Source organism: Belonocnema kinseyi, chromosome 10, assembly GCF_010883055.1.
Source record: "Belonocnema kinseyi isolate 2016_QV_RU_SX_M_011 chromosome 10, B_treatae_v1, whole genome shotgun sequence".
In the NCBI taxonomy this organism is placed as follows: domain Eukaryota; kingdom Metazoa; phylum Arthropoda; class Insecta; order Hymenoptera; family Cynipidae; genus Belonocnema; species Belonocnema kinseyi.
In genome coordinates this window covers 80,857,305-80,870,114 of record NC_046666.1, presented here as the reverse complement: position 1 = coordinate 80,870,114, position 12,810 = coordinate 80,857,305, and the positions used below count along the sequence as shown (strand labels likewise).

At 31.0% G+C, this 12,810-nt stretch overlaps 1 protein-coding gene across 12 annotated transcripts in view; it reads right to left on the bottom strand.

Moving 5' to 3' along the window:
• The window catches only part of LOC117181817 (rap guanine nucleotide exchange factor 6-like), a 493,078-nt gene that overhangs the window by 271,455 nt on the left and 208,813 nt on the right, over positions 1–12,810 (bottom strand). For all 12 annotated transcript variants that reach the window (XM_033374787.1, XM_033374794.1, XM_033374789.1 and 9 more), the window contains exon 3: positions 5,679–5,806. In XM_033374787.1, the coding sequence (XP_033230678.1) occupies positions 5,679–5,806 (128 nt within the window). The remainder of the gene's footprint in view (positions 1–5,678; positions 5,807–12,810) is intronic.

The following is a 12,810-nucleotide window of genomic DNA, read 5'->3' as shown; positions in this document are numbered from 1 at the left end:
CGCCACATTTTGAGCCAAGACATTCCCGATGATAGCTGCAGGGCGTGCCATGTACACCCCGAGCATTTAGCTCACATACTATCTAGTTGTCCAACTCATGCAAAAACGACCTACATCTAGAGGCACAATGCGGCACTAAAAGTGCTTTATTACCATCTCTGTCATCCTTACGGCATTGTTACGTGATCTAATCCTTCCAAGAACTGCTGGCCCACGCAGTTTCACAGCCATGTGGCAGTCTCAACAATGGGCCGCCAGTAGTTTATAACAGAAATTTTACGTTGCCATAGACAATTTAGTCTCAAGGCCAGTGCGAGACAACCCCCAAACTGTTCTTATAAAGGCGTTCTTGTGTATAAAATAAATACCACTGATCCACATTTGAAACCCCGACACACATTCGGTTCCTCTACCTGGGAAGGATATTTCTATAATAAAACATTTATTTCATTAAAGAAAATGTTGCCAAACAATTTACCAATCTGGTTGAAAATTGACCAAAATCTGTACTTGTGTATTCAATTTCTTCAAATTAATGACCAATTATGATAACCAATTATTTATTGCCTAGAAATACGAAGTAAATAAATAATTAAATATTAACTATTTACTCTGGATTTTTTAAATTGGTATTTAGTATATTGTCTTTCGTATATCCTAAAGCAAAAAATTAACAAATTAATTATCCGGACATATGTAATCTTGAAGAAGGACTTTCACTGAATAATTTTCTTTTGATCAACTCGAGCCTAACCTAGAAATAAATCTAACCTAGCCTAACCTAACCTCACGAAACACAATTAAACTGATTGTGTTGCCCCGTTGTGTTTGCGGTACCGTTTGAATCAGCTTGGGCTTAACCTGCAAAGAGGTCAAACCTATCCTAACCTAAAAAAACCTGACCTAACCTAACCTAACTTAACTTCACGTAACACAATTACAATCATTGTGTTGTCCCGTTGTGTTTGCGGTACCGTTTCATTCAGCTTCGGCTTAACCTACATAGAGGTTTAACCTATCGTAACCTAACAAAACCTGACCTAACCTAACCTAGCCGAATGAAATTCAACCACACGTGTAGCTATGTAAGCGTACCGTTCTCAGTGTTAAATGTGTGCTATATTTAATAGGTTAACTCGATTTTAACCTACAAATGAATCTAACTTGACAGAACCTAACGAAATTTTGCTTAACGCAACACAACTTAACTTAAGTGTTCCCGTTGTAACACAATAAAATTCAATTCATTGTACTACAGGTGGTTAAAAATTTCGACGCACATTACTCATTTGAAGAAACTTAGAATTACAAGTAGAATTGACCCCATTTCAATTAACCTGACCCAGGGACTCAGCCAATGTGGATCCGTTGACCACCGTCACCACGTGGAGACAACACAATCAGTCTAATTGTGTTTCGTGAGGTTAGGTTAGGTTAGGCCAGGTTAGAGTTATTTCTAGGTTAGGCTCGAGTTGACCCGTTCGATGTAGCACACATTTGCTACTGGGAAAATATGCTTCCAGAGCTTTACGTATAGTTCAATAAATTTCTGTAAATTCAGGTTAGATGAGGTCAGGTTCTGTTGGGTAAAGTTATGTTAAATAAGTTGATATCAAGCAAGGGTAGATCCTTCACAGTTGTCGACATGTTTTTCAAGTGAAAATTTGCATCACTGGCATTATTCTGAAATTTATTTGCCTCAGTGCATGATTTTTCGTCATTTTTTGAGATTATGGCTCAACCATGACATGATGGGTGATTTTTGATACCGAATTTGAATTCAGCGCCCCAAAATCCATAGGAATACGTGTGTCTTGTTACCAGATCCGCACACTTTTTTTTGTGAGGCTGTGTAACAGATCGCGAGTTAAGACCTGCCAAAGGTGACCCATTTCGACCTGAATTTACAGGTTAATGCCCAGAGTTCAGTTTTTTTCACCGAAAATCCGAAAGTCATGTTGGTTCGGTGAAAAAAGAAGTAGGGACATTTTCTTTTTTTAACTCCATCGCCATCAGGATCCGAGCTACAGAGAAACCAAAAAAAAAAAACCATGCGTTTTTTAGCAAAAAATTACAAAAAATCGGGGTTTTTTGAAAGGCCGTAACTCCGAGACTATTGGTGATTGAACAACGTTTTTTTTAGTTTTACGCAGATTTTGATCTACTTTACTTTTAATAAGAACACTTTTATCTCTGAAACGCACAAGAAAACACCAATCCAATGTAATGTGATATTTTGTACCTTTTCCTAAACAAATGTCCGTTGTCCGGAACGAAATCCTGTTCACAGAACTTGATCCCATATTATGCATCCCTAAATAAAGCACTTAAGGGGGGAATGGGGGATAATGTATGGAAAAAACGTTTTTTTATGAATTCTTTTAGAGATCTGGATCAAGTAAATGTATTTAAATGTTTTGCATGTTACAAAGTATTTTTTTTTAAATTAGTCATTTTTTGTAGTAAAATATCGTGAAATAAGCCAGTGACAGAGCAATTTCGAGTACGCCCGTTGAAAAAGATGATTTGCGGTTCCAGCGATATCTCAACGTAGATTTATCGGAAATCAAAACAGTTGAAAAATTTAGTTAAAATATAAGTTTTTCCTCCCCTAACGATTATTTTTAGGATTTTCTTTGAATTTTTGTGATAATTTGAAGTAAAATATCCGATTTTGTCCGAAAAATTTCGTCAATTTTTTAATGAAAAACAACGTTAATATAAAAAAATTCGAATAAAAATATCGTTCGTGGGAGGATTTTTATATGTAGAAAAAGTTTACCAAGTTTGAGAAGGATCGGTTCAGTAGTTTTTGTAAAATCGCTGGAACGGACTTTTAAAAAGTGGTTTCAGCTCCTTCTTTTTTCCATTATACTGTGCACACTTCACGAACGTAGAAAGTGTAGTGAAAACTAATAAAAATTCTATTATTTTATAGTATTTTTCATTATATTCTGGCACGTTTCTACAATTTCAAGCGCAGCTGCGGTCGACGAAGAGGGTCGGCTTTAAATATATAACTTCAAGAGTTCTGCTCCGATTGACTTAGAAATTTGACACAATATTTTAAAAATATTTTACAAAAAAAGCATTTTTTTTGCAAGTGCATATCCCCCATTTCCCCCTTAAGAGAAAAAAAAGGACTGCCCCAGAAATTACCATCTTCACCCTATTTTTCCGACCAGATCACTGGACTCGTTTTAAATGGGAACAAATTGATTTTAGAAAAAAACCTGAAAACATACTAGTTGTTAATTTTCGGTACATTAAAGTTTAGCCCCCCCCTCTCCTTTTGTATTGTGCCGGGAAAATGTGCCAAAATAGGGACAATAGCAGTTTTATGCACCTTTTAACATGAATTATTTTTATTCGATAAGTGACCAGTTTTAAAGTATTTTCTAACTAATTTTGAATGGTTTAAAAACAGTTCAGGGTTCAGTTCACAATTCGTTAATTGTCTCATGAACTGCAGACAAAAAATACTTCTTACCATTAACAGCGGAAAAATTGCTTATAAAAATAAAAATTGTAGAAATAATTTCCAAATAAATAACGTTTCATGATTTACAGGTGACAAAAAAACAACTATTTAAATGGATAATAATTTTTTGCAAAAATTGAAAATAATTTTAGAAAAATACCAACAAAATACCGTCTTTAGCATGAACTTCGCATAAAAATAATATTTTCAAAAAACGAGGTTTTTCCATTTAAAACCCTATGTTAATTTCAAAAGCTCGGTAACACCGGCTAATGTTGAATCATTTGAAAACAAAACTAGTGAATTTTCGTATCCTGGAAACCTGAAAAATTGGAGGGATCGCTCACCAAAAACAAAAAGTCAAATTTGTTGACCAATTTAGTGCCTCCACATGCGGAATAAATATGGCTACTCGTAATGAAATTTCGGTACAAGATACAAGTAGCCTCTTTTCCAGATTTATTTGTATCCAAAAGATTCGGCTACTTGCATTAAAATTTCTGTGCCCCTAGCCACGACCATACATTGAACAAAGATGATGAATGAGAAATTAAATCGTCAAAAATTTAAATAGCATAAACAATGTATTTTCTTATTTATGTATCAATATTTCATGTTTAGAAAGAGAGACAATATTCTTAAAACTATTATTTGCGAGAGAATTTTTAATCCTTTAAAATAAATTCCTAATTTCTTAATATTCAATTTTTTTTAAATATTAGTTTCTTACTTTATAGAAAATATTCTTTCTTCTTTTTTTAAATAAAAAGCAAAAAGAAATACATTTAGAAAAATAATAAAACTGTACCTAAATATTTTTTAAAAATTGAAAATGGCCAGAGTCATCTGTATTTTTCTCTTGAACTGTGAAATATCATTTGCTCTTTGGGACGTGTAGATTCACTATATGTTACCGACACTAGATAAAATATATTGTCGGTATTGTAGACATTTTCTAAAGGTCGAGAAAGTAGATTTCCACCACTGGATAGTAGTGCCATCGACAGGAAAAAAGCGCAATTTTTTTATAAAGCACGTGGGCATTGTTATTGTTTACATTCATGGACATAGGAAACAAGGGACTAGGCATTCCATTGCGGGGATGATGCAATGAGGGGGGAGGTCCGCCACCTTTTGATGTCCCGCGACAAACATGTCAGCGCCCACATGTTTATATTTTCATTCACAGTTTGTCGGCAAAAATGCTCATGCGCATAATCAAATGGCACATCATAAGATGACGGCTCTCCCCACTCATGGAATTCTCCCCCTTCCCGTAGATTTAACCCCGCTCCCAAGTTAGGATGGCATGCCAGTCCCGTGTTTCCTATGTCCATGTTTACATTCCAGTTGAATAGAATTAACACATGATAAAATCAAGTAAATCAAAATACTATTTTCAAAAACCACTATACCCGAAAAATCGGAAATAACCAAATACGTTAGTAATACATAATTCCAACCTCATAATCGGCAAAGAAAATTTAAACAGAACTGTTCATTAGCCCAGTCGAAACAAAATTTCAGGAAAATTTCAGGCAAAAGTGTCAGTAAATTCAGACATTTTCAAGGTATTTTTGGAATTATTATATGTTACGAGAATGTATGGTCCCATTTAGGGTTGTTTCTACATTTATACCGGTTCCAAATGTACGATCGACAAAAACAGTCCTTTAAAAATCATACAATCTTTGTATCCTTTTTATCAATAAATACATAAAAATTAGGCAAATTTAATGTAAAGAAAAAACTAGCTCGGACATTTCGGAGATATTCTCCAGTAATTTTTTATCAGCAGAGGGTTCTGAGAATATTATTATATAAGATTTTTAAAAAGATTCGTTGAATCTTCGCAATCCACATTTTTTATCCTGACGTAATAAGGTAAAATAAAGAAACTCCATGCTTGCTTCACAAAAACTAATTTGAATTAATTAAATTAAATTTATCACCAAAAAGAAAAAGAATTTAATTTTTAATTTTTAGAGATAAAACAGAATTTAATTGATCAATCTAATTTAATGAGAATTCTAATTAAAATAGTAGATTCACCTTCCAAGACTGAAATAATGAAGAGGTGAGCGAAAAAGTAAAATATTTTGAACACGAAATATTTTAGCATCAAGGTGACGGACAATGAGTTTGCAAAGTGAAAAGCCTTCTCTGAAGGTGAATAGCATTTAACACTGGAACTTACTAGTAAAGAACGTGGTTGGCATGATGTCTTTCGTAGCGCACTATTTTGCAGAGGCCGCGAAGAACGGAATCCCTGCAGGGTCGTAACGCCTCCAGTCCCAACAAGCCGTAGTAAATTATTTGTAAATCCTGAAACAAAAAAGAAGGGGAAATTCAAGCAGAGTTCCACTATTTAATTTCTATTTAAATGTAAGCGTCCCATTAGGACGTAAAACAGAATCTAAAAATAAAACAACTCGAGTCGAAATATAGGCCCTACTTTGACGCTTCAAGTGCACGTATTGTCCCTACTTTGCGGCTGTTTATTCTACTAGCTCCTACCTAGCCACTCCTAAAGATATTTTCACTCTATTTTGCTTCTGTATAAGCTTCAGTCCCTACATTGAAGGTCTTGCCTCTATATTCGTGAGTTTTACTTATGTCTCCTTTAAAGCTCCATATTCTCCGTAGAATTTTTAAATTTTCTTTTAACGCTCTTAAATTTTAACGCCCAAAATATGTGGCGTCGTTGCCTCGACACCTGCGTCCTCGTGACAGATACTTTGTTGTTTTCTCTAAAATTCCATCATCACAGTTCGTGAAAGCAACAGTTAAATTGGTTTTAAATAATAAATATTAAAGTGATAACATCGAAATGGGTTCAAGAGGAAAGAAGTTTGCCCTAATCTGGTGGCTGCAAGCAAAAGGAAAAATGCAAACCAGCGCTAAGATTTTAAAGATAGTTATAAAGAACCCAGAGCCCCCCCCCCCCTCCCACAGCTATCAAACACACGAGAAGAAACGTCAAAAGAAAAAGGTAAGAAAGATACAAATCTTTTGTACTGAGTTTTTTCTGTACCACAAAAAATAACTCCAAATTAGTTACCACAGATTCTGAAGAAATAGATTTTCCTTTCACGCAATTTTCTTTTAAATTGAAGCATCACGAAAAGCAAAACGTATTTTTGTTTTTATCTCACCAAAATGTAGTCTTTAAAGTACTGCCTTTTGTATATCTGTGTTATAAAGTAATGTGTGTGTTTTTTTTTAAATAGACAATATAATTTATTTAATTAACCTGAAATGAAGATAACATAAAGAACAATTGAGAAAAGGAGAATTAAGGATAAATAATAAATACTCGAAATGATATAAGGAACTTTTATATACATGACTCTATCCTGAAGAGGAAAACGTATAGTTTTCGAAGCGTCGAATAATTTCAATGAAGGATTCTTTCAACACCTTAGTCCTATGGTCTGAAGTATGTCATTTTTAACATCTCATCTACTGTTTTAATTACTAATGATTTCAGTTTTAATATTTAGAAAATAGGGCAATGTCAAAACCTTAAACATTGAATATTTTAAGGTTAGATCATTGGAAATTATTTATACTTAAAAGCGTTCAAAATTAAATAATTAAAAATTGCAAACTTTTGAATTTGAACAATTATAAATTCACAGCGCTCAAGATTTGACAATTTTATATTCAAAACTAAAGTAAATCATTCAAAGTTGAAGCTTCTGCAATTCTAGAATTTAAAATTGTTATTACAGAACAAAATTATAATTTGAACTTCAAGCTAATTAGGCGAATTGTTATAAAATCAAAGAATGAATTTAAGTATACTAAACAAACTTTCAAACTAAATAATAATTTTAAATGGGAAATATTACAAATGAAAAAAATCTACTCCAGAACCTTGAAACTTAAAGAATTCGAATTTTATTTTAAACTGACAAAACTTATATTTGCCATAAATTGTGATATTAAAACTTTTTTTTAAATCAAAGCCTTTGACATTTAAATTATTTCTGTTAAATTCAAATCACATAAAAACTAATCATTTTTGAATTGCTAATTAAACTTTCCCAAATTCAATCAATTTTCTTTAAATTAAAAAAAAAAAACTATAATTTCCTTAAAAAAACAACATATTTCCCTCTCGAGAAATTCTGCGATTTCAAGTGTAGGTCCCTGCTGATTTCAAATGGATTCGGTCAGTGATGATTGTTTTCCGTACGTTATTCTCAAAAAAACCAACGTTGATTACAGTTGACTTGTAATCATTCTTAATAAGATCACCGATTGTTATAAATATATACCAAATTTTGGATGTAACATTTACTTAAATTAATAAATTGTTTCTTCAAAATGTCATATTTTTAAACCAATTTATTTCTATATGCCTAGGATTCGATCACTCCAATATTCCTGATAAATTCACTAAATATTCCCATCACGTATTTTTTCACTATCCATGTTATTCTGAATATTCTTTCTAACATCAGATATTTTTGATATTTCAAAATACTCCGAAATTTCCCGAAATATTCAAAAATATTCTGACATATTCCTCAATTTCCTTTGCGCTCTACACGTTTTTAAAAATTCCAAATTATTTAAAATGATTCTAAAAAATGACAAGAATTTCCAAAAAAGTTTATGTATAATAAAATGTAAAATAAAAGTGTAATTACAAAATATGTTCAAGTGTTTAAAAGGATTTCAATTAATATCAAAATAATTTAACGGGATTTAAGAATTCTTTTGAATTAAAAAATATTAAAGTTTGTAAATGAATTTGAAAGATTTCAAGTAATTTTAAAGAATTTTAAAAGATTTTAGAAGAATTCCAAAAAGTACAAGAATTTTCAAGAGACTTTAAAGACTTTAAAATACTTTGTATGAGTAATAGATTTTTAGTAGTTTTGAGGGATTTTCTGGCATTTCAATCCATTTAATATAGTTTAAAATTTTTAATAATTTTTCAAACGTTCAAAAGGGTTTAAGGATCTTCATGTAATTTAAAAATATTTGTATGTACACTGAAAAAAAATTTGCATTAAAGCAAGTAAGCTAGTTTACTTGGCTGATTTTAATTAAAAGAAGCAAGTATTTTCTTTTTACAAGTGACCGATTTGCTTGAATCAAGAAAATAATAGAATCAGGACAAGTATTTGAATCAAGAATATATTTACTCAAAGCAAAAAACTATTGAGTTAATATTTTTCATTATACTTATTTGCGTAAAGTTGAATAAAATATTGAATTAAGAATATAATATTCTTATGATAAGTAACTAAAATTCGAACAGAATGTTTGTTAATCCAAGTAAATTCATATACTTAGTTTCACTACTATTTTAATTGAAACAATGTTCGTGTTCTTGAGACGAGAAAATGAATGTATTCAGCGAAGAAATAATTTCGCTTAGAACAATGCTTGAATATTTTCCTTCAAATAATTATTAATTTGAAACGAATGTGATAAAATCACATCAATTTTTTCAACATAAGAACTGTAGACTTGATGTAATAGACATCACACACATACTATGAAAATTAATATGTTAGTCTAAATTAATTTACTTCTTACTGCATAAGTTAAAAATTTTGTTATGTGTACCTTATTTAAAATCACAGAAATGGCAAAATTCATGAAAATTAAAAGTAAAAAAATAGTTTTGAAAATATAAAATGATCATTCTAATTTAAACTAAATGAGTATCAGGCAACAGATTTTTTAACTTTAGAAAAAAAAGGTAATCTAGCCGAATTCAAAGAATTAATTTTTCCTGAATGAAAGACAAATTCCTTTATTAGGTAGGAATTTTTAAAATAATTTTCAATTTTATATTCTTACTTGCTATCTGAAATAGTTAATATCTTGTTTTATATTTTTATGTTATTAATTGGCAATGCAATGCTTCCCGCGAACTGTAGCGCGCATACAATGTTGCTATTTTTAATAATTAAGTAAAAAAAGGGTTTTTTAAAAATAAAAATAACAAAATTAGGTTCTTCAGTCAATGAATTCAATGATCATAGGAAATTTCATTTCAGCATGCTTTAAAATACAATTATTACATTTTCTTGATAATTTAAAAAAATTGTATGCATTTTTAGAGCAAAATATTTCCGAATAAAGGATTCAATAACATTTTTAAAAAGTTTTTTAAGAATGCATTCCATTTTATAAAGGAACAATTAAAAAATTTACACTTACAAATTTTTTAAATGAAATAATTGAGAATGCAAGAAGGAAGCAAACAAATATTCTTCAGCCGACCACCATAAGATCGTTTTCAACCTGCAAGTTCTTGCATTAAGGTATCTTTACAGAATTCTTATTTCTTCTGATCTTGAATTATTTTATATTTAAAATTAAAATAAAGTATCGAGCATTTTTTTAAATAGGTAATATTTAAACTAGCGATCAATTTTATCTTAACATTTTATATTATTTTTTAGGAATTGTTATTTTAAATTAAAAACTGAGTTAAAAAGTATTATAAAAGAATTAAATAAATCGAAAACTGCGCGTTTTACAAAGGTTTTTAAAAATCAGAAAATATTTATTTGTCACTGAGGTTATTAAAGCGTTTTTGAACTTAAAGTTCTTTATTTTTTATATGCTTTAGCTAGTTTTTAAGCGGATTAAATTTTTAAAGAGAAAAGTACTGAGCCCTTTGTAAAATAACTAATGTTAAATTATTTTTTGCATATTTTAAATTGTTGTTTCAGGAGAGCAATTCCATATTCAAATCTTTGTAGAAAAAGGGATGATAAAAGAATTCGATAAATTGAAAACTGTGTGGTTTATGAAAATGATCTTATAGCAGAACATAACTTTTTGTCATTGATGTTTTAAAGCATTTTTGTACTTGCAACTTTTCTTTATTATTTATTACCTTTGGGTCGTTATTAAGCGCTTTAAATATTTAAAAACAAAAAGTATTAAATGCTCCGTTAAATAAGTGAAACTTACTTCGCTTTTTCAAATATTCTAGATTATTGTTTAACAAATGTTATTTTGCATTAAAAATTGAGTAAGAGAGTATTATATACAATAAAAGAGTTGGATAAATTGAAAACTGCGCATTTTATGGAGAATTTTTATTGATTGTTAATTACTTTGAGATATTTGAAAACATTTTTAAATATATTAAAAAAGAAAAGTATCGAGCCTTTTTTCAAGTAAGTACAATTCAGTTCTAAAATTTTTCTGAATAAAAAATGGTAAATTAAAGTTGAGTTCAACAACTTTTATAGTTCGAATTTGGTTAAGGCTCACCACATGACTTGGTACGACCCTGACTTGAAATTCTTATCCAAACTTTTGTCGCCGAGATCCAAGTGCTTCGATAGCGAAGTCAGTAGAGCGCGCGGTTAGGACACACTAGTTTAGGTACTTTAGGTAGGGAGGGTTCAATCCTCGGCGAGTGCGATTTTTCAAAGCGTCTAGGCCTACGATTACATGTGTAAGTAACAGTGTGCGCGAATCACGTATTTTATTAATTTAAAAAATGAAGATTATATAACAATAATTTCGAAAACAATTTTTTTTTAGAAATAGTGTTCTGTTGAGGCACTAGTCTATTGCTCCGGTTCTACATATTCTTATATTAAGAAAATATATTCTTGAAGTGTATGAGAAATGATTTCTTGGAAGTAAACTATGTTCTGCATTTGAATACATTTCTATATGAAGTAACACAATAAAGTTTTAGAATAATAAAATGCGATATTCTATCTAAGAATACATTTTTCAGATTAAGAGAATGTACGCTTGTTCCAAGCATACAATAGCAAGTACTTATTCATTTGGAATACACTCATATTCTATCGTCCCCATGCGTACCTGCGATTGACTTGAATCAAGTAATATTTTTTTGATTCAAGAACAATTTTTTTTCAGTGTATTTAAAGAGATTTTCAGGAGTTTCAAGGGATTTAACGGGCGTTATATGATTTAAAACTGTTTTAAGTTTATAATCGAATAATAGTATAATAATAGAATAATAGTATACAAGTTCAAACTTAATATTTGAGGGTTTAGCGAGTACGAGGTCTGTTTAAAAAATACGCAGATTGAGGTCATAAAAAAATGTACTTTATTTGGAAGTTACACGTCTGGGTCTCCTTCAAGATACTCTCCTCCTCAACGCACACACTTATCCCAACGGTGTTTCCACTTGTTGAAACAGTCCTGGTACGCTTCTTTTGTGATAGCTTTCAGCTCCTTCTTCACATTTACTTTAATTTCCGAAATCGTCTCAAATCTTCTTCCTTCGAGGGTTTTTTTTAATTTTAGGAACAAGAAAAAGTCACACGGAGCAAGGCCAGGTGAGTATGGGGGGTAGGGAAGAACAGTAATCGAGTGTTTGGCCAAAAACTCACGAGTTCTGAGTGCTGAGTGAGCTGGAGCGTGGCACAAATTTTGCAGTGACGCGGTGCATCTTCAATTTTTCGGTCACCAGGGTGTTGATTTTATTAATGTGTGGGTCGTCAGTTGACGTTGAAGGACGCCCAGGACGCTCATCATCGTCAATCGACTGTTGACCACCCTTGAAATGTTCATGCTACTTGAAACATGCAGTACGCTTCATGGCAACATCACCGTAGGCCGTGTTAAGCATGGCAAATGTTTCAGTTGCAAATTTCAAGAGTTTCACACAAAATTTCACAGCAATTCGTTGCTCTTTCAGGTTGTCCATTTTACAGTCCAACAAACAAAAAAAGAACTCTTTCTTAAAACCGTGTAGCTTATCAGCAAATGAAGATATCTGCGACAGGAATACCGCGTTTTAAACAGCTGATCTGTAAGAACTTAGCGACACCAAGCGGATTCTCCTGAAACCAAATCGAGCCGCGAAATTCAAACAGTCCGCGTATTTTTTGAACAGACCTCGTACTTACACTATTGAATATAATTCGAAGAATGTAACTGAAATTGAATTAAATTTTAATTCATGAACATACAGCATAACAATATGTAAAGAACATTAAAAAAAGTTTATTCAATAATTCAACTTGTTAAAAAAAATATATTTTTCAGAGAAACAAATATAAATTATAATGTTATAAAACTTCCAAGATGTAAATATAATCAATGTTTAAACATCTTTGTTTTAAAGACTTAAAAGGATATAATGATAAAAGAGAGCAATTAAAGAAATTTTATTTTTTATTTTTCACTGATTATTAAATAAAATGGTTTCAAATGTAAATTTAGTTCAATTTAATTAGAAATACATTATATCTATTATACTAGGCAGTCTGATAAGTACCTGAAAATTCTAAGAGATGGCATTAGTGTTCACTAATGTGAACCATTTTCGTCGAGCTTGATCCTTCAAATGACGCCTG